Source organism: Drosophila gunungcola (genome assembly GCF_025200985.1).
Source record: "Drosophila gunungcola strain Sukarami chromosome 3L unlocalized genomic scaffold, Dgunungcola_SK_2 000003F, whole genome shotgun sequence".
Classification (NCBI taxonomy): Eukaryota; Metazoa; Arthropoda; class Insecta; order Diptera; family Drosophilidae; genus Drosophila; species Drosophila gunungcola.
In genome coordinates, this window is record NW_026453179.1 from 4,628,586 (window position 1) to 4,654,339 (window position 25,754).

The 25,754-nt window shown below is 36.8% G+C and overlaps 2 protein-coding genes across 13 annotated transcripts in view; both read left to right on the forward strand.

The window, feature by feature from the left end:
- LOC128258781 (bifunctional heparan sulfate N-deacetylase/N-sulfotransferase) overlaps nt 1-10,343 on the forward strand; it is a 57,969-nt gene extending 47,626 nt beyond the window's left edge. For both annotated transcript variants that reach the window (XM_052990648.1, XM_052990649.1), the window contains exons 5-7: nt 3,746-5,630; nt 7,074-7,426; nt 8,841-10,343. In XM_052990648.1, the coding sequence (XP_052846608.1) occupies nt 3,746-5,630; nt 7,074-7,426; nt 8,841-8,943 (2,341 nt within the window). In that variant the 3' untranslated portion in view covers nt 8,944-10,343. The remainder of the gene's footprint in view (nt 1-3,745; nt 5,631-7,073; nt 7,427-8,840) is intronic.
- Nucleotides 10,344-11,261: 918 nt separating this feature from the next.
- LOC128258782 (calcium uniporter protein, mitochondrial) overlaps nt 11,262-25,754 on the forward strand; it is a 49,796-nt gene continuing 35,303 nt past the window's right edge. The window contains exons 1-2 of one of the 11 annotated variants that reach the window (XM_052990651.1): nt 11,262-11,493; nt 12,170-12,437. In XM_052990651.1, the coding sequence (XP_052846611.1) occupies nt 12,327-12,437 (111 nt within the window). In that variant the 5' untranslated portion in view covers nt 11,262-11,493; nt 12,170-12,326. The other 10 variants (XM_052990654.1, XM_052990656.1, XM_052990652.1 and 7 more) reach the window with 10 other exon arrangements.

The window sequence follows — 25,754 nt, forward strand, 5'->3', positions numbered from 1 at the left end:
CCTGAGCCAAATATCAACAAGGCCAAGTGAGATGCGCCGCCAAGATGTAGCCGGCAGCCCCAAAGCGCTCTAATGAAATTATAACGCTAAAAAGGGGATTGCGGGGGCGTTGGTGGAGCGCAATGTTTTAGCTGCTCGAGCGGAGTCGACACAAGACCCTGTTAGCCAAAGTGGCAGTGGGAAGTCAGCTAAAACTAAGCTCATTTAATGCGTTGCATAAGCGACAAGCGCGAGAAGGCCAACAAACACAGCCAAACACCCGCACACATTCAGTCCTCCAGACAGTACAGACAGACAGACAAACAAACAAACAAACAGCGAACACCTACGAACCGGAAACGGAGACAAGAAGAAGAACGAACAGGGCCAAAAGGAAAAACAAGCTCTCGCGCGCACGCCGCCATTTGCACTTTTACGTTTATCCCGAGGATAATTTAACACCCCGTACAAATGCAAACAAATGAGCACAAGCCCTCTAACACCTCCAAAACACATGCATATGACGGGGAAAAAAACAACATTTATTTACTTGCAAGTAATACCCGGTAATGGGCTTTTAAAACAAATCCGCTGCGGGCCTGTAAATGAACTCCTCTCTTTCAGTCTGGCAATTAAATTTCAAATATCAACACACTCGCACAAGGGAAAGTGTCATTGCATAGTTAATTAAACAAACATTTTGTGCAGATAAAACGCTTTAATTAATGCTCTTACAGGACTCGAATAACCTAGCAGAAGTGCGCATTTAATCTCCTCCGACATCCCAGTAGCCCCGAACACCTGAAAAGTATGCAATGAAAATTCCTTTCGTGCCTGTGTGGCTCGTTTGTGTCATTTGATGTGGGTTGTTTTGGACTACCGGGTGGTTTTGTTGTTATCTTTAACAGAGGGCAAATAAATCGGACTGAAAAAAACTGAAATTTTGGCAAACTAATTGGGGTTGGTAACTAAATTTTCCGCATTTTTGTTCAAACATGAAACTATTCAGAAGCTTTTAAATACCTCTAACATAAGGTTGATATAACTTTAATTTTGACATGTAGATTATAAATCATTTTAAACTATATTTGTATACATTAACTTCCTTTTCGTGTTAATATTTTTAGTATCAAAGGTTTTTTAAAACTAAGTTTGAATTCCCACTTGATTTATTTCCATATTTGGATTTTATCATTTTTAAACATTTAACAGTCGTTAGTGTTGCTGTTTTAATTTTAATGTGTTTTATCTAAGTAATTTTACATTTTCAAAGCCTTAAATTGTGTTCTTTCTAAAAAAAACTATTAAAATTGTAAACTTATGATAATTTATTTAAAAAACAACTTTTATGTATTTACAATTTAGAATTTTTTAATGTATTTCTTCACAATCTTTATAATATTTTTGTTTTTATTTTTTTTAGTCTGTTGGTCATCCCCGGTTCGACGCAAAATTCTTTAACTTAATTTACCACCTTATATTTCCTTTCTTTTAACCGTATTTCGTCCCCGAGCTGTCGCAGGGCGTGCGATTTTTCAATATCCGGGCGGGACTTAAATGACCACTTTGATGGGCTTGCTGCAGAATCCAGCCCTTGACTTCAAAAATGGAGACCCCATGCTGTGTGACACATGGTCTCGTGTTGACGCGCCATAAAATATGCAATGCATGCAGTGTGTCAGCGTTTTAACCGCCCAACCACCCAACACCTGGTTTTATTTTCCAACTCCCATAACTCAGCGGGTCGAGCGGGGAGCAGGCCAAAAGTCATTTCGTTTTTTGTCAGGCCCATCGCACAAAACTATCAATAATGCGCCACGCCCACGAGCATGCTGCCATCCCACAAAATATACACATATGTATATCTACAATATACGTTATACGGGGAGCAGTTTCGGCCCAGTGGAGCACCACATTCAGACATATATAAACTGTTTTGCTTTATGACTTTTATATGCAGCCGAGCGGTCGCGGGGGCAGTTGCAAATATTTTTAATATGCTTCGGCGAATGTGTGGCGGGTTAAAAAATAAAGAAATAAAAAGGTTTACAATGGCTGCCCCATTGGCTTTTTTACGTTCCGTTTCGGTTTTTACGTGCGCTGGCCAGGCACCTTAAATGGTGGAAACACCGCTTGGCATATTGAATGAAGTGGACAACATTGAGTTTTTGGGTTTTTGGCCTTGGTCACAAGCTCGGTTTGTTTAGCTTTAAAATCCACTAAATGGCCGGCTAACAGGATGCGGTGGAAGCTGGATCCAGGATGCTGGTTGGCAGTGTATATGCAGGATATACGCAAAACCAAAACCGACATTTGGTCCGCATGCATATGCGTTCTCCACCCAATGAGAAATGCACAGAGACAGACTGAAATTCAATCAATTGGAAATTCCATATCAGTGAAAATATTTTAATATTTATGCAAAATATTTACGTACAGGCAGTATAGTAGTAATAGTAGTAGTGGGGATATAATGTGGCGGCGTTTAGCAGGCTTACCCAGCGAAAATAATAATATTGAAATTGATTTTATTCATTGCGACGTTGAATATTTATGCAACCGTGTTCAATGTAATTATGGCATTGGTTGTGTTTTTTGCAAGTGCTGGATATGTAAATGAATATGAATAACGAGTGCCATAGGTAAATAATTTAAAGACGTAACAACTACAAATTAAGCACTTAAAGAGTGCTCCGAGATTTATGCTATATTTTTCTCTGCAAAACGATCCAAGTTTATCTCCCCAGCTAAAATGCGGATGCAAAGTTTGGGTTTGAAATTGCAATTGCGAGTGCAACGCAATGTCATCCATGCTCTATGGCTTGTCATTGCCAACCGCTTTTGACATTCAGCTGTCAAATGCAGCTCTCGCTGCACTTCTCTTCTCCTCTCTTCTCCTCACTTCTCCTCTTTTCTCCTCTATTCTCCTCTTTGCTCCTCTTTTCTCTCTTCTCCAATCCAAGAAGGATTTCGTTTGTCTCATTTGCCCACACCCTCAATGAATGTCACATTTGACATGCACTTTCTTTCTTTCCCTATCTCTGCCGGCTCCTTCTAACGCCATCTTTGTTTGCCATGTTGTTTCTGGTTTGACAGTTATGGCATATAGATATTTTACTGATTGTGATATGCCATTTGTTGCAATAATCTCGTTGGGGTTGGAAGAGTATATCGATTCACACCGAAATATATATATTTCCGGTTGAAAATACGTTGGCAAAAAAGATTTAGCAAATGTTTTGGTTAATATTATTATAAGAATTTATACGAAACTAAAAATACAACAATTATTTTTGGTTTGGCAGTTATGACACAAATATTTAACTGATTGTTTTATGCCATTTGTTGCAATAATCGTGTTGGGGCTAGAAAAAAAATAAAGAGTATATTGTTTTGGTGAATATTATTATTTGTTTTGGGTTTGACAGTTATGGCACATATATATTTTTCGATAGTGATACGCATTTGTTGCAATGGCTGCTTAGTGCATTCAAGTTAGAAAAAATAGTATAGACTACATTGTTTTGTACCAAAATGTATTAATTTTCGGTTAAAAACTCAACACAAATAAAGTTTTAATAGAAAAGTTGGTTAAAATGTATTTGGAAAAATTTTAATTATAAAGTTTGTATCCTGTAGGTTGGATAATTTACGGTTTAATTATTCTGTTCTTTTTTTTCTTTATTGGTTTTCCGCATCTATATTTTTATAAGTTTAAATATATATATTCAAAATTAAAAATACGAATTTTTCCGATTCTTTGCAGATATAAAATCGAAGTGGCGGGCAAGAGCCTACCAGTTCTCACCAATCTGGATAAAGGCCGTTATGGCGTGATTGTGTTCGAGAACCTGGACAAATACCTCAATATGGACAAGTGGAACCGGGAGCTGCTGGACAAATATTGTCGGGAGTATTCCGTGGGAATTGTGGGTTTCGTGAGCCCCAGCGAAGAAACCCTAGTGGGCGCACAACTCCGGGACTTTCCGCTGTTCGTAAACACGAATTTAAGACTTAGGGATGCCAGCTTGAATCCCTCATCATCAGTGCTCCGATTAACCCGCGCAGGCGAAACGGCATGGGGAGCTTTGCCGGGAGATGATTGGGCGGTTTTCCAGCATAATCACAGTACCTATGAGCCCGTGGAGTGGGCCCAGAGAAACACTCAAGAATATCCAGCGGACAGTGTGGGTCAGGTGCAACTGCCATTGACTACTGTTCTGCAAGATCGCGGTCAGTTGGATGGCATACAAAGAGTTCTCTTTGGCAGCAGTTTGCGTTTCTGGCTGCATCGACTGGTCTTCCTGGATGCCCTGAGTTATCTAAGTCATGGTCAACTTAGTCTGAATCTGGAGCGCATGATTCTCGTGGATATAGATGATATATTCGTTGGCGAGAAGGGCACAAGGCTGCGACCAGATGATGTTCGAGCACTGATAGCGACACAGAAAAATATAGCAGCCATGGTTCCTGGCTTCCGGTTCAATCTGGGATTCTCGGGAAAGTACTACCATCATGGCACGAGGGAGGAAAATCTGGGAGATGATTTCCTGCTGCAGAACGTGCAGGAGTTCAACTGGTTTTCGCACATGTGGAAGCACCAGCAGCCACATCTATATGATAATTTAACCCTCCTGATGGCAGAAATGCACTTAAACTACGCCTTTGCTGTGGATCACAATATTCCCACGGATTCGGGCTACTCCATATCACCACATCATTCAGGCGTCTATCCCGCCCATGAGCTACTCTATTTAGCATGGAAGAAGGTGTGGAATGTGAAGGTTACGTCCACCGAAGAGTATCCTCATTTGAGGCCAGCCCGGTTGAGAAGAGGATTCATTCATCGCAATATAATGGTGCTGCCCAGGCAGACGTGTGGATTGTTCACCCACACCATGTACATTGATCGCTATCCGGGGGGTAGGGATAAACTAGATGAATCTATACAGGGTGGAGAACTCTTCCAGACCATTGTGTATAATCCCATCAACATCTTCATGACGCACATGTCCAACTATGGATCGGATCGGCTGGCCCTGTACACATTCCAATCGGTTATCAAGTTCCTGCAGTGCTGGACCAATCTCAGGTTGGCCTCAGCTCCGCCCGTTCAGCTGGCCGAGATGTACTTCCGGCTGCATCCCGAGGAGGTGGATCCCGTGTGGGGGAATCCGTGTGATGATGTGCGGCACAAGAAGATCTGGTCGAAGACCAAGAACTGCGACTCGCTGCCCAAGTTTCTAGTGATTGGACCGCAGAAAACGGGCACCACTGCTCTGTATACATTCCTATCCATGCACGGCAGTGTTGCGAGCAACATCGCTAGTCCCGAAACCTTCGAGGAGGTTCAGTTCTTCAATGGCAATAACTATTATAGGGGGCTGGACTGGTATATGGACTTCTTTCCCTTGGAAACAATGCCGAACACAAGTTCACCGATGCCCACGCAGCTGGGATCGCCACGCTTTATGTTCGAAAAGAGTGCTACTTATTTCGATGGCGAAGCTGTGCCAAAGAGAACCCATGCCCTACTTCCGCATGCCAAGATTGTGACGATCCTGATATCTCCGGCAAAGAGGGCCTACTCCTGGTACCAACATCAGCGATCCCACGGCGACGTAATAGCCAATAACTATAGTTTCTATCAGGTAGGTCACTCTTACCTATTTTAATTCGAATTTCATAGTTCTCAATCAAATTCTTCATCGGTAATCATGTTTTTGGGTTCTCTGATTAAGAATCTGGCATCAAATTTGAATAATTTAATTGTTTAAGCATTTTTTCGACTTAACAAAGTAGAAACCTCCTTTAAGTGTATGTCAAGATTACTTTAATTTAAGATTAAGATCAGAATTAACACCTATCACTGAGATAGAAGTATTTCACAGTAAAATCTGGAAAGACATGTTGTGCAAATCTTTAGGTACACTGCATTGCAAACTATAATTAACTCGCCTCATCGCCTACTGTGCAAATGGAATGTTGCCCCTTCATTGATTCGATATCAACTCGAGCGAATATAAATTCCCCAAATTGCAAATTTCTTAACTTGCACTGTGGAGGGGAATGAAAAGAAACATTTGAGCAAACAGGAAAATTCATTGGGGTTCACCACAAAAGAAAACCGAGAAAAACAAAACGAAATCAAATTAAATGCTGGAAAATTCTGTTTTAATTCAAACAACTTGTGGGTCCTGCTGCTCCATTGTGGCAAGTAGGTGCCCAACATCCTGCAGCTTCTTCCGTTGATTCTTTAACACATTTCATTTGAATGCCATGCCGGAAAATGTCCATTTGCACCCAGTCTTGTCCCACAACTAACACATGTCCGAATGCCTCAGATTACTCCGACAGCTTGCTGTGACATGTGTCCAGGTCCAGGCTAAGGCACTCAAATTTGGTTCGTCATGATCTCCTTCTGCTCCCACTTGTTTTACACTTTCAATAGAAAAAAGGAATAAATTAGAAAATCTCTAAGGAGTTGAGACAAAAATATAATTCCAAAATAATCAAAACAAAATATTAATAAGTGCTCAGTTTTGATGGTGAAAAAATGTTCTAAATAAGTAAATTTAAAAATTCTTTACAAAATAAATTTACTTAAATTTACTTAGGTTTTTTGTGGGAATTTTAAAATATTTTCTTTTTGCTTTGCACTTTAAATGGAGTGGTAACAAATAATTGGCAACAAATTGAATATTAAATAACATTTTTTAATGGTTAAAAAAATTGTTTTAGTAATTCAAAGTTCTTTAAAAATGTTTTTTGTAAGTAAGGTATTATTTTGTAGGGGCTACATAAGTATATATTTTATATTTAGGCATTCATATTAGTGTTAGGGATGGCATAGCTGTAATTTAAATGCGCTTTAAATGATTTGTAACCTAACCACTCAGATATGAAGCGTAATACTTATAAATACCTTTATCATATATCTTAAAATACACATTAATATGTTCTAAAATAAACGCAAACCGTAAAAAACAGCCCAATTTCTTTGGGTGCATATGGGCAATTTCGTTGCTCAAAACATGAAATAACACTGAATTCAACACCAATGCAATTGTGTTCTCCTCGCACCACTTGAACAGGTCATAACGGCAAGTGACTCGGCACCGAGGGCACTGAAGGATCTGCGCAACCGATGCCTGAATCCGGGCAAGTACGCCCAGCACTTGGAGCACTGGCTGGCCTACTATCCCGCCCAGCAGCTGCACATCATCGACGGCGAACAGTTGCGCCTGAATCCCATCGATGTGATGAACGAGCTGCAGCGCTTCCTGAAAATCCAGCCGCTGCTCGATTATTCAAATCACCTGCGATACGACGTGAAGAAGGGCTTCTACTGCCAGGCCGTCAGCGAGAAGCGCAATAAATGCCTGGGAAAGTCCAAGGGCCGTCAGTATCCGACGATGGATGAGCGCAGTGCCAAGCTGTTGCAGCGGTGAGTAAAATCGAAATTCGGCCCGACAAAGGGTGTGTGGGACTGGGACCAAACCAAATCCGGAAAGGTGGCAAAATCATGAAAAGTTCGGGCCATCAGTCGTGTGGGCGGGGTGCGGGATGTGAGTGATTTGGGGCAGATAGGACGAAGAAGTAGCAGAGCATACAGGCAGCTGCTTTGAGTGAAGGATTAATGAACATACATATGTGGGCATGGGTGTGGGGACAAAACTCCTCGCTTTTCTGTTTTCTCCTTATTTTTTTATTTTTATTTTTTTTTTTTTTTCCGTGTGAAGGGTATGTGCCACTTTGCGGCCGCTAAAAGTGCACTTTGCTGTACTGCAATTTCGTTGGTATGCCAGCTGTTGTCAGTTGACAAGGGAAACGATTTGCTGCCGGAATTTTTCTAGGCCAACAACCACACACGGAAAATAAACGGAAACGGAGATGGAGATGGACAGATGGACTACTTTGTGAGGCATTCAACTGGAGTAAATGGGAAATATATCAGGGGAGTTGGCCAAATAAAAGTGCCTGTAAGCTGGCGAAATTTGTTGCCTGGCATGATTTCATGATGATTCCCCGAGTATATGTCAGGATGTGGGCTTCGTAGACTGCCAGTTGTGAAGTGGGAAGTTTATTATGGAAATTAAGCATTGAGATGGGAGGCATTTTCTTTATTAAACCAGGCTTTAAATAAACCGAATTTTTAATATATCTAAAAGATTATCCGTTTTTTTTTAAATAGAAAACTAAAACTATTTTCTGGAAAGCAGGATTTTGTAATTAATTAATTTTAAACCCCAGAGAGAAAACATGACAAATCCACATATTTTCACTTTGAAATAATTTGGTTAAATCCAAAAGTGTTATAATTTCCATTTTTCTTTTTTTTTTTGAAAAATTTTAAAAATACAATTTCTCTATTGGACACGTTTATAATGTTTTTAGTTTATTGTTAGCAAGTTTATATTTTGAAAAAACAATGTTACGTTCAAACATATGTATATTTAATTTTACTATGCGGTCTTTCTCTGGATATAGCATTAATACCAACAATTTTTAATAAAATGGAGATGTAGTATTAAATGATCAGCTTGAAAGCTAAGCTTTCTTAGTTTTATCACAAGACGACATCCCCAACTTGTCGAAATTCTCGCACGCAAAATCTGCTTTTGAACTCTGAGCGATGGAAATGGTTCATAAAAAAAATAGATAGGAAACTGATATAAAATATTCCATAACTTAGCTAACAAAGAGGGGCTGCAAAGATAACTCCCTGTCTGTCGATCTGCATATTTGTTGTCTTTGAGGCGGGAACGGAGCTATTTGAAATTCTAATTGCGCAAAGACTTTTACTGCGTTCTTCCCTCATTTCTAATGGAATATCTCTCTGTTTTTTTGTTCGCTTACAGATACTATCTCAATCACAATACGGCGCTGGTGAAGTTGCTCAAAAAGCTCGGCTCGCGGCCAATACCGCAGTGGCTCAAAGACGACCTGTCCACGGGCACGTGATAGCAGCTGTTCGGTGGAGGAGGTGGTGGCGTTGGCGGTGGCATAGGAGGCATTAAGTATCGCAAATTGCGGGCAAAACTCAGGAAGCAGTTGCATTGGCTGCATTTGGCGGCCGAAAATGCAGAAAGCGTTCAGCGGAGGCGACGTCACAACTGACAGGATGAAAATGAGGCGGAAAATCAATGGAAAAACTACCAGACCTATTCTAATTTTCACTTTCGGCAAGCTTTTGCCAATGCTAACTTTACATGAATCTAACGTTTGATATCAATATTGCATAAGCTGCTTTAACAAATCATTGAATAAATAAGCCGTTTTGTTTGAATATGTTTAGAAGTAAAAATAATTTATAGTTTAAACTTTAAACTTTAAACAAACGAAGTTTCTATTTTTTACAAATAAGGCGAATTTTACTTAAACTTTTATATTTTTGATTTAAAAGAAATTTATTATTCCCTATTTTAACTATGAAAACATTAAGTTTCAAAAAAAAATTTTGTGGAAGTGCAGTTTCGCAAAAACTTTTGCCGAAAGTGGAAAACAGACAAGGCCCTGCTCATAAACAGCTTAAAAACAGCTGCTGTAGAAACAAGATAAATTAATAAGGAAAAAAATAACATAATTAATCGCTTTTAACATGCATAAATCTTTTTTTGTTTGTTGCTATTGCAGCTAATTAATGTCACTGCAGTTGTCAGCTGATGTTGTACAGTGTGTGAGTGCGTATCTGTGTGTTTATCTGTGAACGTTGTGTAAATAGGCGTGTGTATGGATGCTTGCGCATTATAAATTATCATAAATAATATCATGAGGCATCATGAATAAATGCATAAATGCGCTTTGTTAGTTGTTTAATGTTTATTAGTTGATAATGGCGAATTAAGCGCCTAATTAAGTTTACGCATAATCCAGCACTTTCGTTATTACCTCAGACATCGAATCAGCTCTCCGCATCCTAAAGACTCGATCAAATAACATTTGACAACTCTAAACACACATAACTACCACATACTATCCACATGGCAGCTGCAACAACTCCTGTGTACTCTAGCATTAAATCCATGCCAAAACTGTATGTTCGTTCCAGCAGTTAACGAGTGCTATATATATAGAAAAACAACACACACATTTCGGAATAGTACGTTAAGCATAAGGCTGCCTCTATAACCCCTAAGTGTATTATAGATGTTTTTAGCCTAAGCCTAGTGAGTAGACCTAAAATGCGCTTGTCACAGGCCTCGATGTAAAACTGTAAAACTCTAATTGTATTTTTAACGCAGCACTAAGCAAAGCTCTATTGTATAGTTGGATATATGCGTAAATGTATGAGAACTAGTTCAAGTTTAGATTGGTAATGCGACAATAATAAAAGCGAACATTATTGCAAGTGTAAAATGGAATTCATGTTGGTTTTTTCTTGGTTGATTGGGACTATCGGAAAATAATGTTGTGTTCAATCTTTTTATATTGTTCAAATTTCTATGAAGCCTTCTAAATTGATTAACACGGCAGGTACAGGTACTTTTTGATTGGAATTAAAATTTTTTTAAATAAATTGTTTCAAAATGTAAGAATACAAATTTTTTGTGCACTGTGCAGCATAGAACCAAAGCGAGGACACCATGAACTAAATCAAGGAAACCAAATTTTCTGTAGCGGACTAAAAGCCGAGACATCTTCCAAAGCAGTAGACTAAAAGCGGAGACTCACGGGTCAACTGTGGCGCAAGACGATAAGCTTGTCGATCGAAACTATCGATTATTTAGATATGGACTAAGCACTTAGAACATTTTTGAATTTTAATTTTCGATTTTGAAAATGTAATAACTGCTTTAGTGAGCCGTCTTTATTTTCATTACCCCCTGGTCCATTACCAACAAACAATTAAAATCGAAGAAAATACAACGTCTTAAAAAATTATAACCTGATTACCAATGCTTAACTTATATATTTTTGTAATCCAATAAAGCTTATGTTTATAAAAGTTTATTCACTTTGCATTCATAATTAGAAAAAATTAATAAAGAAATACTGCTAGTGAGTTACACTAAATAAAATAACAAAACATAAATTTTAATTACGTTTTTAAATTTTCCGCGACCAGTTTAAATATTTCCGAGCTTGCCGTATCGTTAAAAAATATTCCATGAATGCCTAAGTAGCGGCTAAGCGATTAGCACATACATAAACCTTTTGATGGTATATTTCGTGGTATATTTTGGTGGTATTGTTTTGTTGTTGTTGTGTATCAAGAAGTTTTATTTAGTTCTATTTATGATCCAGGTGGTATATTATAACGGCGTTAGTTCATTTTTGTCGTTCGTTCGTGTCGGTTGGGTGTCAATGTTTTTTAATTTTATTGCTAACTTTAAATATTAAATTTAAAATTCTCGATATTTGAAATATATTTATAAAAAATATATAAATTTATTAAAGAAAAATAACGGTATACAAGGTTGGCGCGTCGAATTTAAATCGTAACCGCTAATTATATATATTTAATATTTAACTAGATAGCTATAGCGCGATATAAATAGCACGTGCTAACAGGTACTCGGAGAGTAGCAACAAAAAAATAATAATAAAATCGCGTGTTCGTATAGCCGGCTTAAAATACAAAAATTGTTGGGGGCGAAGAGAGTGCGAAGAGAAAAAGAGAGAGCGCCAGCCAAAGGCCTAGTAAAACGCCGCCCGGCCAATTAAAAATTGCCAGAATATATATCTTTCAATATATAATTCTATACCTAGTGCTAATCGTCAAGTTTTTGCCACATGTGCCGCGTATGAAAAGTTCAAGAAAAGTCGCTGGTAAAACCGGTAATTCCCTCTTCCCCACCTCTCCAAATTCTCCCATTCTCCGTTTTGGCGCCCGTTCTTTTTATTGTTTTTATTGTTACGTGGGGCTTGTTGCATTTTCCGTTTGACAGCTTACTTTTGTTTAAGCAATCAAAAATCATCATAAATCATATCAAAATGTTTAGTGAAAAAAAATTGGTCTATTTTGATTATTTGTTGTGAGCGCTTTTTATTCGGGCTTATCAATTTGGGAAGGTTTTAGCGGTGCCTTTTGAAATCCTCCAGAATGAGAAAGGCATCGCTGAAGTTTCCGGTGCGAATAAATAAATCTCCGTTCGTCATAGCATTACTAAAGTTGATTTTGAGTGAAAAGTCGTGAAAAGCCTCCTGGGCTGATTTATAATTTATATTTTTTTTTTTACAACGAAAGCCACGAGTCGAGATCCAATAAGTTTCAACATTACTCATTATTTACCCCTTATAACCGGTGTTTTCTGTGATTCACAACCTTCGAAAAGAATAAAGAAGAGTATTCGGTGTGCTGTAGTGTCCAGCTGTAGAACCAGTTCCAGTTAACCAGGAGAATCATGTCCAGAAATAGAGCTGCCATGGTCAGCGCCTTCCGCCTCTTCCTGCGTCCCTCGGCCACCCATCGAAGTCTCGCCCTTCGCTTGGCCCCCGTCACGACCTTTGCCCTGGTGAGTGCTAAACATGTACACAAAGTACCTATATATGTATATAGTTTAGGATACTTTCGGATACTATCTGGGGAAGTCGCGCTCCAGGGGAGCAGCTGTCGCCGCCGTATCGGATCTATAAAAATACACGCACTTGTTTTACGTATGAGTAAACGCGGGCTAACAGCAGCGGATACAGTAATAGCTCTACGCAGGTTAATCACAGAAAAGTGCAACGAAAAAGAACCTATAGCATAGTTTAATATCCGTGTTTTTTGCCATAAAAACACCGTCTTATCTAAAGTTATGTTTTAAATAAAAGCTATAAAGTATTTAAATATGAATATATTAAACTGAGATACAATATTTTTTTAATACGTGAAATATGAATCCTCAAATCTTACGGTCTTTTTCGAATAAATTATAGATTACAAAAGAAATAGAGTGTTTTTTTAATAGCAATATATTTGTTTGAATGTTTTAAATGATTTGTTACGTAATGATAAAACGATAAAAATAAATTACTTGTTCATATAAATTATAGGGCTGAAATGACCTTTTCTAAATATAAATAAAATTTTCCTTTAAATTATAAAAATGCTATTTTGCTGACTTCAACCGTCTGAACACATAAGCAATTTAGAAAATTCACATGCATACTTATATAGAATCACCCAACATGCGTGCCTTGTCCATTTTCTTATGTGTTGGCACATTTTGTGTTTCAAAATTATTAAAATTTATGCAAAGAACCAGTCCGAAAAAAAACAACAAAAGGCTAACATATCTAGATGACATACATATGGCTCTCATCCAAGCTCTTTCTCTCTCCTCATTTTGGCGGTGCAAACTTCATTTGGAGTTTTACTCTCTCCCTCGTATACTCTCCCACGCTCTTTCTTTTTCTCTCTCCCGGCGAATAAGTTACAAGCTCCATTTCTTGTTGTTGTTGTCTTTGCACCTGCGCGAAAAAGGCCAAAGCAATAACAACAAAAACAGCTGTCAGAAATGTTTATTATCACATGACATGAAAGATGGGAGGGACGGTCGAAAGGGGAGGGGCGTTGATAGATGAGTGATTGTAGTAATTTTATTAGAGAGAGAAGTTTGGAAGAATTAGCACTCGCTTTGGCATCCCAATGCCTATAAAACTGTAGGTCATTGATTTAATTAATTTGTGTGAAATGAGTCACTTTAATGAGGCTGCGACTTATTTTTATTGTCAAACAATTTAAACATTGCTGCTTATCAGTTCACATTTCAAACTTAGCGAAGTGAGTCAGCGAAAGCAGCTGAGATGAAAGTACATTCAAAAGCACAGTAAACTTCCTATACGTATTTGATAGGCACTTAATAATTATGATTGTTCAAAAGTTTAACGATAGTTTGAAATTTTTATATTGCAAACAAAAACAATTTATAAACTTAGAAAAAAATTGAAAAAAAAATTTTTTTTGTGGAAATTTGATTTTCTTATAATCTAAAATAATAATATATTAAGAAACGAAATATTTTTGATATTTATTTTTATTTATAATTGCTTTTTTTTTGTAAATATTTATTTATAGTTACATCAAGAACAAAATGTAACTAGACTATTGTTACATAATTTTTAAACTATTTGGTATGAAATATTTTTTAATAAGATGAGTATTAAAAAAATACCACGAAAGTATCAAAATAAACTTATTTTGCTTAAAAACAAGGCCTTAGACGACAGTTTCAAACTTTTCGATCTAAAAATAAAACTAAAAAGGATAGGGGTTATATTATTTAGAATTGAATAAATTTTTTAAACATTTAAAACATTTTTAAAAATTCAATTTTTATAAATACCATCAAAGTCCGTATGCCATACTTTTCACTGTACTTAAAAGACTCATTCAGCCGGCGTGCATTCTACTATTTCTTTTATGACAAACTCGATTTGCATACGAAATGATTAAATCCGCCGTTATTTGCTTTGCTTTTGTGTCGGCGAGAGCGGGCGGCCTTTAAGCTTTTTTATTTGCGAAGAGAGAGGGCCAAACAAAGGAAGTGTTGGTGGGGAAAAAGGGGATCTATTTTGTACTGGGAGTATTTACGTTTTGCAGGTTGTTTGCTCAACTTTTTGTACGTACGAGTGTCTTGTCTCAATGTAAGCTGATTAAATCAAACAGAAAACAACAAACAACTGAAAAGATAAGAGAGGCGACAACATTGATTGTCAAGCTCAAAAGTTTAGAAAACTTCTTGACCCGGATTCGGGATCCTGGGATCTTAACATGTCATGGTGTCACCAAATAACGCTCCAATTTTTTTTACAGCACTTTAAATCAATGGGCGTACGAAAAAATAAATAAAGTCCAGGGGATTTGTACCATTTTTGGTGGACCTCTCTCCATTTTCTTTTTTTTTTTTGTTTTCGTAGGGTACAAAAACTTTTATTGGCGCCATTTGGTCTGCCGCACAATACACACTTACTCACACGCACACAAACAGACACAGAACGTGTGTTGTTACATCTCCCCTTACTTTATTCTCCCCCTCCATCTGTCTCTCTCCGACATTTCCTTTTCAATGGGATTTTTGGCTTGCCCTCGAATTTTGGCTTTTTTGCATTGTGTTGCCATTTGTTTTGCTATATTCCTGTTTCCTGGGGCGTGGCACACACACAAATATATGTATGTGCAGAACAGTGACAGTTGGAAATATAGTAAGCTCTACTATTGTTCCTGAAAAATTCGGAGAATATAATTCAAAACAATTTATTTTGCAATTATTTTTCCCTTTCAAAAGTTTCCTCACTAATTTTTTGGTTTCAAACTTTAAAATAACAAGAATAGTTTTGGGCATTATAATAATGTAAGTGTTGGATGCAAAATGCAAATTTTAATTAAAAATTCCCTTTATCAATTGCCAACATAAATGCAAGGACTAGAGTTTCTTGTGTAAGTTTAGAAGATTTGAGTGAATAAAATACTTTACTTCATTTTTTTTTTAGTTTTACCTATTGTTGTATAAATAAATGTGTTTTACCTAGTTGTTGTACCTATTTGTTGTATAAATAAATGTGTTTAAATAATACTGCAAAAAAATATTTCTGTTTCTGATTTATTTACCCATTACCGCGGTTTCTACCCGTTCCCCGTTGTGGTCAAAACACTACTACATTCGTTTTAAGCTACTCACCTTACAGATTTTCAAACCTTAATTTTTTAACCGCAATTGTATGTAAACAGAAAATTTCTCACCCGGTAAACAATTGTTTCTGTACGGACGCAAAGGGGGCGATGGTCGATCAATTGATATTTGATTAAATACACGAGTGCCATGATTCAGGCTTTGGAACCGGCTTTATTTGTGCATCTCTGCCTGGCAGTGTGCAAATGAGCACAGACATGCATGCCTAAAGTCCGATGGTCCGGCAAACGAAAACAACGCGGTATTTATGCAAATGGAATTCATCATATCCAAAGCAAACCTGCGCAGGTTGCACATAATACAGCCAAAGGTCAGCAGCTTAAAGCCAGGGCTTATATTCGTGTGGTGAATGGTATATGGGACCATTTACCAAATCTTCTCATTAAATCAGGCTTAGTAAGTGACACTTAAAATTCATTTTTCAGCTGTATAAGTTTTTCCAACTTTTCCTTCACACTTTTCATGGTTTTATTTTTAGCTAGGGTCAGCTTTTACAGGTTTTTCATTTAAAACAAGAAGGAAAGCAAACTTCGGCAAGCCGAAGTTCATATACCCTTGCAGCTATTGCATTAATTAAATACTTTTGAAAACATTTAAATTATGATTTACTTGAGTATGTGCTAAAAAAAAACATTGAAACTATGATTATTTGCAGCTCAATTATTAGATAGTTATTTTATATATTTTTATTATTTCTATGGGAGCTATATGCTATAGACGTCCGATTTTGATAAAATTTATACCATAATTCTGAAATAATTAAACATTGCTATATGTCGAAGAACTAAACAAAAAATTAAAAAACAGAAAAGTTATAATTTTTTTCATTTATTTTTCCGATTGTTCCTATGGGAGCTTATATGCTATAGTCGTCCGATTTTGATGAAATTGAAACCGTAATTCTGAAATATTAAACCATTACTATATCTCGAAGAACTAAACAAAAAATTAAAAAACAGCAAAGTTATAATTTTTTTTCATTTATTTTTTCCGATTGTTCCTATGGGAGCTATATGCTATAGTCGTCCGATTTTGATGAAATTTAAACCGTAAATCGGAAATATTTTACCATTACTATATGTCGAAGAACTAAACAAAAAATTAAAAAACAGCAAAGTTATAATTTTTTTTCATTTATTTTTCCGATTGTTCCTATGGGAGCTATATGCTATAGTCGTCCGATCCGGCTCGTTCCGACTTATATACTACCTGCAATAGAAAGACAACTTTTGGGAAAGTTTCATGCAGATAGCTTTAAAACTGAGAGACTAGTTTGCATATAAACGGACGGACAGACGGACAGACGGACATGGCTAGATCGACTCTCCTAGTGATGCTGATCAAGAATATATATACTTTATAGGGTCGGAAACGTCTCCTTCACTGCGTTGCAAACTTCTGACTGAAATTATAATACCCTCTGCAAGGGTATAAAAAGCACATTACATTAACAAATGCACCGCTTTGAAAAGAAAACCAAAATTCACAAACCTGATATCATGTTGAAATTCAAACTTTTAATTTTAAAGTGAACGACCTTCATTGCATTTAGGAATGCTTTTGTAAAACTGAGTTTAAGACAATTTAAAATGTTTAAAGATATTTTTAATTTACGAATTTAATAAACACTTAGTTATTTTTTTTTACTCCCTGCGCTTCTCATAAATACTAGCTCATATGTCGCTTATTTTTTCGTAATCTTTTTAAGACTTTCTCAACCTTATTCGAATGATTTTCCTGCTAAATTAAAGCAAAGTCAAAATTCCACTACGTTTTGGACGGACTGTTAGATCACAGTAAAGCACTCAACTTATCAGCACTTATTTCTTGACAAACGATAATCTCCTTCTTATATACTATCAAAAGTATTGTTTGATCAGCAAATAGTTGCGGCTCTTACCCTTAAGTCTCCAAATAACATTCAACTTAACCCGTACACAAACAGTCAAGCCGCATAAAATCAGCATATAATAAAACCGGGTGTAAATTACACCCACTCACCCTCTATATTATCCCTTTCCCAAGGGCTTTTCGTTGGAAACTTGTGCACGTTTTCGCACATTTATCAGAGCTGCAAAATCTTAGCTTTAGCTATCATGGGAAACCGAAAAGCAAATTTCCCATCCAGACGTTGCAAAAATATTTGCATACATATATGCAAGTGGTAAAGATTGCGAGGATTCTCGAAGAAGAGGACTGGCGAGGATTATACGCGTAATTAAAGCTATCGTAAAATGGCGGAGCCGGGGGCTCTGCTGCTTTCGCAAACTAGAAAGACCTCATTAGGGCTGTCACTGTCGCTTCATCAGCAGAACTTCAAGTTATGCCTCCGAAATTGGCGGCATAACTTGGTCGTAATAATATTCAACCGACAGACGGCTACACTTTCAGAAAATAATTTAAAAGCATTTCTGTTCATTTTACTATGCTAGAACAAGAAAATTTTACCCTCTTTAACACATGGATAAAGATTAATATTTTAATGGTTAAGATTTTTAAAGAAATTTTATAATTCCTTAATATCTTTTGTATGCTTTTAATTTTTATAATCTTAATTCGTAGATTTCAATTCAATTTACTTAAAAAAAGTACAATTTATTAATAAATATTCTATTTATAGGTCGGTTATAACGGTTTTTAAATTTGAACATTAGGATAATAAGATTGAGTTATTATTGTGGTTGATTTCACTCACTTCAGTTGCGCCAAGCTCAACTAAATAATTAAGTTAGTTTTCAAATTTTCAAAATTGCACATTTCCACCAAGAATGTAAATGAAATTTAAATTTGTTTATATTTCATATTAATTAATGCATATCGCTACAGTTTATAAATTTGTCGAATAAATTTTATCTTTAATCAAAGTGTATTCATATTTGTGTTTATCTTTACCATCTCCCCGTCTGGTAGCCATGGTAATATAACTTCTGCCAACTTAGTTTTTGCGTGCTATGGTCATTGTTCCTGCACTTGACTTCTGTTGTCGACAAGGGCGCCAAATGCCGAACATCCCCAACTATAAACCCCCACCAGTACACTCCACATATAAACCCCATCCACTACTTGCCGGTTTCAATGTTCGCTTCGATGTTTATCTAATGACTCTGCGCTTAGCTGGTTTTGTATGCGTATCTAATAGATACAAGTGGCCAAAAGCCCTCTTCGTATCTCGTTCACCCTCCAATCCTTTTCCCTTTCTGCGAGCACTTGTAATCCAATCTCCACAACTATTTACAGCGCAGGTTAAACTGTAAGCACCAGGGGAGAATCCACTGAACATTTACCCACTATTCGTTATCAAATTGTGGCATTTCTACTTTTGATAGTACTTATCAGCACTCACCGTCGTTGTGAGTGCGTGTGTGTATAAAAATGCTCAATTTTTAATACATAATTCACTTGACGAGGCGAGGCCACGCGACCACTTAAACGCGACTGCTTAAATAAATTATGTGTTCAATTTATAAAATCGGCCCAATTCAATTTAAAGCATTCAGGGGGAGATTCCCCCAATGCGATTGACCTGCGCCATAAATATTTTTACATTGCCACCATAATTCTGTGGAAAGCCACTCGTGTACTTTGTTTGTGCACTGATTTTAATTCAATGTATTGACTACCAAATGCGTTGGACAAACAGAGCCAAGTGGCTGCTAATTTATTTAGCAAATATTTGTGGCGTTGGCCACTTACAGAACTCTATCTTTGCCCCAATCTTTGAATAAATTCTAGACAATTTAAAGGCCAAACAAGGGCGAGCCTGGGCACCCGGCCAGAGTGAACCGCATAAAAGGTTCGTTATTAATTCAGGCCGCATCGCTGGCTCTACGGGTGAGTTTTGGTCCCAGGTTCCCAAGTTACCCTACTGGAGTTGAGTGTCAGCTGCTCTCGGTTTGGCTGCTTTTGTTGTCTTGATGGCGCAAATTCTCCTATTATATGCAAATTTCCGTTGCGCTCTACAGGCAAAGCGAGTTTGCCTCAAAAATGAGCTACATAAATTTGCTTTTGGTGGCCTACTCTCGGTAGGGGTTTCAAAAATAACCACTTTAGTTTGTCACCCGGCTGGCAAGTAGGGATTTATATAACAAATAAGAGTCAGTTTCTTAGCTTCAGAAATTTTGCAAATCTGAGACTTGACACAAACCATATGTCCTCTAAAAACTTAACGAATTTTATTAAAGTATCTTAAAAAAAAAACAATGCTTTAAAATGTTTTTTATAATTATATATATTTTTTCAACAGAATATAGTATAATAACACAACTGTTTTAATAATAGCTTACATTTTAAAATAAAATATTTAAATCTTTAAAGGTGGTTTTTGTTTTAATAATACAAATATTTATGTTACATTGTACGTTTCCATTAAAAGGTCTTATACATTACTTCAATGTTTTTTAAATATTTATAATATGATACTGTATTCATTTTATACGAAAATTAAATAAAATATTTAAGTCTTGTAACACTATGTTTTTATTTTTATAACACAGCAAGTTCATAGCCTGTCCATTAAAAAAGGACATTGAATACACGCAGCTTAGTCCTGCTTTTTGTTGTCGCCATTCTAGTTTATTTTAGACATAAAAAAGGGACTGCATAATGTTGTTTTTATGTGGTTTTTACTAAATGGAGCACTCAACACGCGGTTGGGTTTCGGTTGTCGCTTTTTTGTCGCCCACTAATTAGGATGGGATGTGGCCTCGTGACTTTTCTGATAAGCATTGGGGCGTGGCCCGCAGCCTGCCCTGTTTCGCTGAGACTAATTTTATCGCCTTTTGTGAGTGTTAATTGTATTAAAATTAAAATTACCAGAACTCGCTCCTCTGGCAAGGTCATGCCCTGAAAATACCCCATGCACCTCGCCAAGATAAATTCAAAGAAAACACACACACCCTTTTGGATGGCAGTAATATGAAGGGCCCTTTATAGCAAAATATTTTTTTGGGCGGCTTTTCCATGCGTTGGCAGCTGGATTTTCGTCTTGGGCCACACGAGAGGTGCAGAACGAATATATATTTTTTTTTGGCTGACAAACATGTGCAGTTTTATTGAAATACTCCGTCTCCAGTGAGACTGACGAGTGTAAGGTGGATATTGTAGTCGCTAACTAAAGTCGAGCAGTTCCCATTTCGTGTACATAGGCCCGCGGGTTAATGAGCCATTATTTTGAGTGAGTAATGCAATTACTGAGTTGGTTTTTATGTTTGCTCAGGCCTGCTCAGATCCTGGTTGCTAGATGGGCAACAAAATATTGTGTGCTTAAGCCACAAGTTTATGGTTTCCTGTTTGGTTGAGCCCTGTATTGAATGGACCGAGCTTTTTGTGGCTCAATTTGTTGCAGCTTTCTCCACACACTCCCTTCCACTTTGGACCATGTACATCGCTTTTTCATGTGCATTATTTACTGATGGCAGTCCATCACCTGGGGCCATGCAACAGACTCTGTGAATATGGAATATCTGTAATTGAAATTCGCTTGGCCAGCTTGGGGGTAAGTAAAGGTAACGCAGACACGAGGGTGCAAGTGTGTGACCGTGTAATTCCTGTGGGATTTTTCCACTCCCCCTTATTACCTTTTCCAATTATAATTAAAGCTTAATTAACTCGAATTTTATATAACCCTTTGCAATAATAATTAACTGCGTGTGAGTGACATGTATTTCTTCTTTTACTTACAACACTTAGCTAATCCACTTGTAATGTAATCAATGAATAAAATGAAATTCATTTGCTTTCTTCTGGCGATTTTCCATTAACAAAATTGGCTGAATAAACAAACAAACCCAGAGACCCCTCGTTATATTACGTATACGCAATTTAAATGAATGTAACTAGAAACCAGACAATTCCCACATCACAGCATGCATTTAAACTGAAGTAAAACGCTTACAAATGGGCATATAAAACTCATTTTAGGCCAACTCTTAAGGGAGAGGAAGAGTAAACTTCAGATGAAATGTTCTAAGCAAGCATTCAAGAAATGTTTGGGGTAAAAGGCCAGACTTGCCTCCCTTTAGACACATTTATTTTTCTGTATGTTTTTACTGTCACATTTAAGTCAGTTAGAATTTCAGGCATATGTCTGCCTTTTACCTAATTTTCTTTGACTATAAATTATGAGAGCTGCGATAAATTTCTGGCAGCGTTTTGCACTGTTTTTGAGAAACGAAAAAATGTCTATTTCAATTTCAGCGGTGTATATCTTTGTATCTATAGGATGTGCGTATATTTATCAATACGTACGTGGCGCACACACTAATTTTAGTCTGTCGGGCTTGTCTCTTTAATGTTTTTCTCTCTGTATCTGATGATTTTTGATAGTCTGTATCTGCTTTTATGTATGTGTTTGTGCCTTTCAACTTGTTTATCTATTTTGCTCTGTTTTTTCTCAGCTAAATATTTACTAGCAGAAAATGTTTTCTCGCAAATCTCGCACCCTGCCAATGAAAAAAGAAAAATTCCCTTGCCCGCTGTGAACATGTGTCTAATTTATTAGCTCTCTCTCTCTCTCTGCCTTTTTTAAACATATTTATAGAAATTTATCGACTTGGCTTGAGATGTTTTCAAGATTTAGTAAGGATTTTTCCCTCCCTCCTTCCTTGCGATCCTTCGATTTCGTTTCATTAATCTCATTCCGTAGGCAATTTGCCCAATCGTATTATTTTTATGAAACATTGCCAGTATCCTCAATTTCTCAGTAATAAATTCCTTTGCGATATATTTCTCCTTTTACGAGCTATAAAATATCTTTGTGCTAAACTTCAGTTGCATTTGGTTTGATGGGGATTCATTATTCCATTTGTCTCGACTTAACGAGCTCATTCAGAGACAATCAAACGCCTAATGAACAATATGCTTTGCGGCATGTTATTCTTGGCTAGATGCCTGAGAATACAGCACTTGACACGCGACTTTGTTCGCCAAGAACAAAGGGCTGAAAGGCGAGTGGCTGCCTAGAGTTTCTCCTGTCTTACAACTTTTCAGCTTGCATGACTTCCGGAATCGGCAACTTTCCATGCTGAATTCCTCACGAGGAGTCCTTTAAATTTAATTTCAATCAATTTGGAAATTCGCTGAAAAATTTCAAAAGTTTTTACACTTTTTAAATGGGCTAAACATGGCTTCTAGTATAAAAAGTAATTTAAAACATTCCAGAGAGGGGATCAAGTTGTTGGGAGAAATCAAATTATTATGCTAATTTCAAGAAGCATTTAAGTTAATTTAAGTGTTATTTGTTATTACAGATACAAAATATTTATTGAAATAAAAATTTTATTTATTTTATTATAATATCCAAAAATTGTAAGCCATCTTAAGTGATTAGGAAAATTGTAATGATCAAGAATTTTAATTTCAATTTAAAGTTTTTCTTCAAAGTGGTCGAGCCTGCCTTAAAATATTCAAAGTACTTTTAAACATTAAAAAGAGGGTCCCAGTTGGGGTAAATGGAAATCATATGCAAATTACACGAACCACTGTAATTTTATTTTTATCTCTAAGAAAGGGAGACTTCTTCAGGCTTTGGTGAAATTCCAGATGAAAAAGATTTGAGGAACACAGAGACATCCACTCGGCTCCTCTTTGTTTATTGTTATGGGCCCGGTCCTCCACTTATAGTCCTCTATTCTGAGAGCCTTTTTGGTCTGGCTTTATGTTTGTCGTGGCGAGTCCTGTGTGCTGTCTGTTTTTCCTTGAGCTTAGGCTGAACGCCGCACGTGGACACATTGTCGGGCTCATTAAGAGACAAATGCTGCAACATGTCGCAGACAGAGGCCAAGGATGTTGATGTTTGCATTCGGATGGGGTCTTCACTTTTTAAAGCTGCCCCTCAGCACACATTAACTTCGAATGACTCGACTCAAGTTTCGGTCACAACTTTCAAGATAGCTTATGCCGGGAAAACAGCAGGTGTAATTTATGAAATTACATTTTCATTTTCATCTCAGGGAAAACTTGAACTAAGCTGAGCTGCGATTTCAATTTATTTGGACGAACGTAAAAACTTTTGCCACGAGAAAGTGGCATACTCTCGGGCGGAACATGGATTTCTGTGACTGTCGGAGCTTGTTAAATTTATGTGCCGCCTAATGTTTCATTTGCGTCGCTGCGATTGCCTGTGGGGCAACTTTTTAACATTTGATGCCGGCTGACAGCTCGTCGGGGGTCATAACTTTTGCTTTTGCCCTCCAGCTCCGCCAGCTTTCCACAATCAGGACTCGATTTGTGCGCGGTCTGTGGAAGAAACTGAAACTCTGACCAACTGTCAGAAATGTTCCATCGCATTGTCATTGAGCCCCCAAGTCCATCAATAATGCGCGGCTACAAATCACTAAAGTTTCTGCGGCAAACCACCAAACAAAATTTGATCTACGAACTGCGTGGGCTTGTCTGGGGAATTTATTTGCCATTTAAATTTCAATTACTCTTGGGAAACATCTGATTCTGTTACATTTTTCAAACGCGATCGAAAAGGAATGAATTATTGAAGCGTCTGATTGGAGTAGAGCGTGAAATCCAATCAGTAAAAGTTTAAATCGGCGTACAGCACGTGCATACCATATGAGTACGGTCGCCATTCCCAACTCGGTTCTAAACGTATGCATATGTACATCTTTATGCTCCCAAGCCAACACCCACACTTTAACAGCTGCACCAAAAATTATGCAATGTTATTTTATATTTTCAAGCACAAGCTTAAACTGCGAGGGTGGTTTAGATATGTTTCTGTTTGTGAGTTTGAGAAATAAAGAAAATTAAACTGTCGGAATAGATTTAAAACGTGTTCTTAAAATTTAATTTGTGAGCTTTAAATTAAGTTCAAATATTACTTCAAATATGTTTATTAAAGCTTAGTTTACCTCTGCAGTTGCTTGTTTGGCATTAAATATACAACAGGATTATTACAACAACTTTTTATTTTGAATTTTAAAAATGTTTTGACTCTTTATTTGTTTGAATTAGTGTGGCAGAATGTAAAAGACTTTAAGCTAATGAAACGTTTAAAAATTGGCAGCTTACAAGAAGTGAAGAAAATGGTCTAAGGGTCTTGAAATTTTACGTAACTTTTTCCAATCTTAAACCAAATTTAAACTTTCAGTCCATGTGTTTAATTACTTTTAAAATTGCTATTATTTGTACACAACTAAAATTAGTTATTTTTAATTTTATATCCGTATGGTTTTATCTTGCTAAAAAAGTTTCACTTCACTAATTTTTCAACTTTTAAATCCTCCCACACGTCCTGACTTGTTTTGTTGGTAAAATGACAAGGTAAACGGTTACGGTTTCGATATCCTTTGCCCATTTGTGTCCTCCCTCGAGTCCTTGTGTGTGTGCGTGTGTGATTACTCATACGCAATGTTGCCGGCAGAGGAGACACATACAAAAATGTTGTAAAAGAAAAGTGGCAGACGTAGACCGGGTTATGGGTTAAAGCCACACGAACTCCCACAGAATCGTGGCATCCTAACAATGAATGTATTTACGCATCACATTTCCATTCCTCCATTTTCTCAACCTTTTTTTATTTTATTTTGAGTCCCAGTTCGTTGTTGTCCTCGACATTCGTTATGGGGAGCACGTGATTTCACCAGGGAGCATTTTAACTTAATTAGGTTTGGCTGAATCATGCAAAGAATGTCAGTCTAAAATGAGAAAAGAATGGAAGTGTTACTAAGTGTGTAGAAGAATATACTTTGCAAACTAGGTTGAACTTAAATTGAAATTTCCTAAATGCTTATTTTTAATAAAACGTTTTATTTTGTTGTTTCCTGCTCCACGATTCCTTTTTTTTTATTTGCTTACTTTTTAGTTCATTAACTTTTATTCATTGTTTTTACTTTTTCCATTTTCAATTGGTTTAAACTTAATCACTAAAACGAAATGTTTTTTAATAAATTTTTTAAAAAATCAACTCTGAATTTCTCTTATTCTGTTATGTTGTTAAATTTAAGGCCAAAGTTAACCCTAAGGTACGTAACCTTATAATCACTCCCACGCGCACAGTGATGTTATCGTTATACTTTAAGATGGCGTAGGCTTATAATTTACCTTTACACATATTCATTATCTTGCCACTGAGTACTCTTTGGAAGATCTATGGGCTATTTAGGCCACATCAATAATGCGAAATGGAGTCATTAATGTTAATTT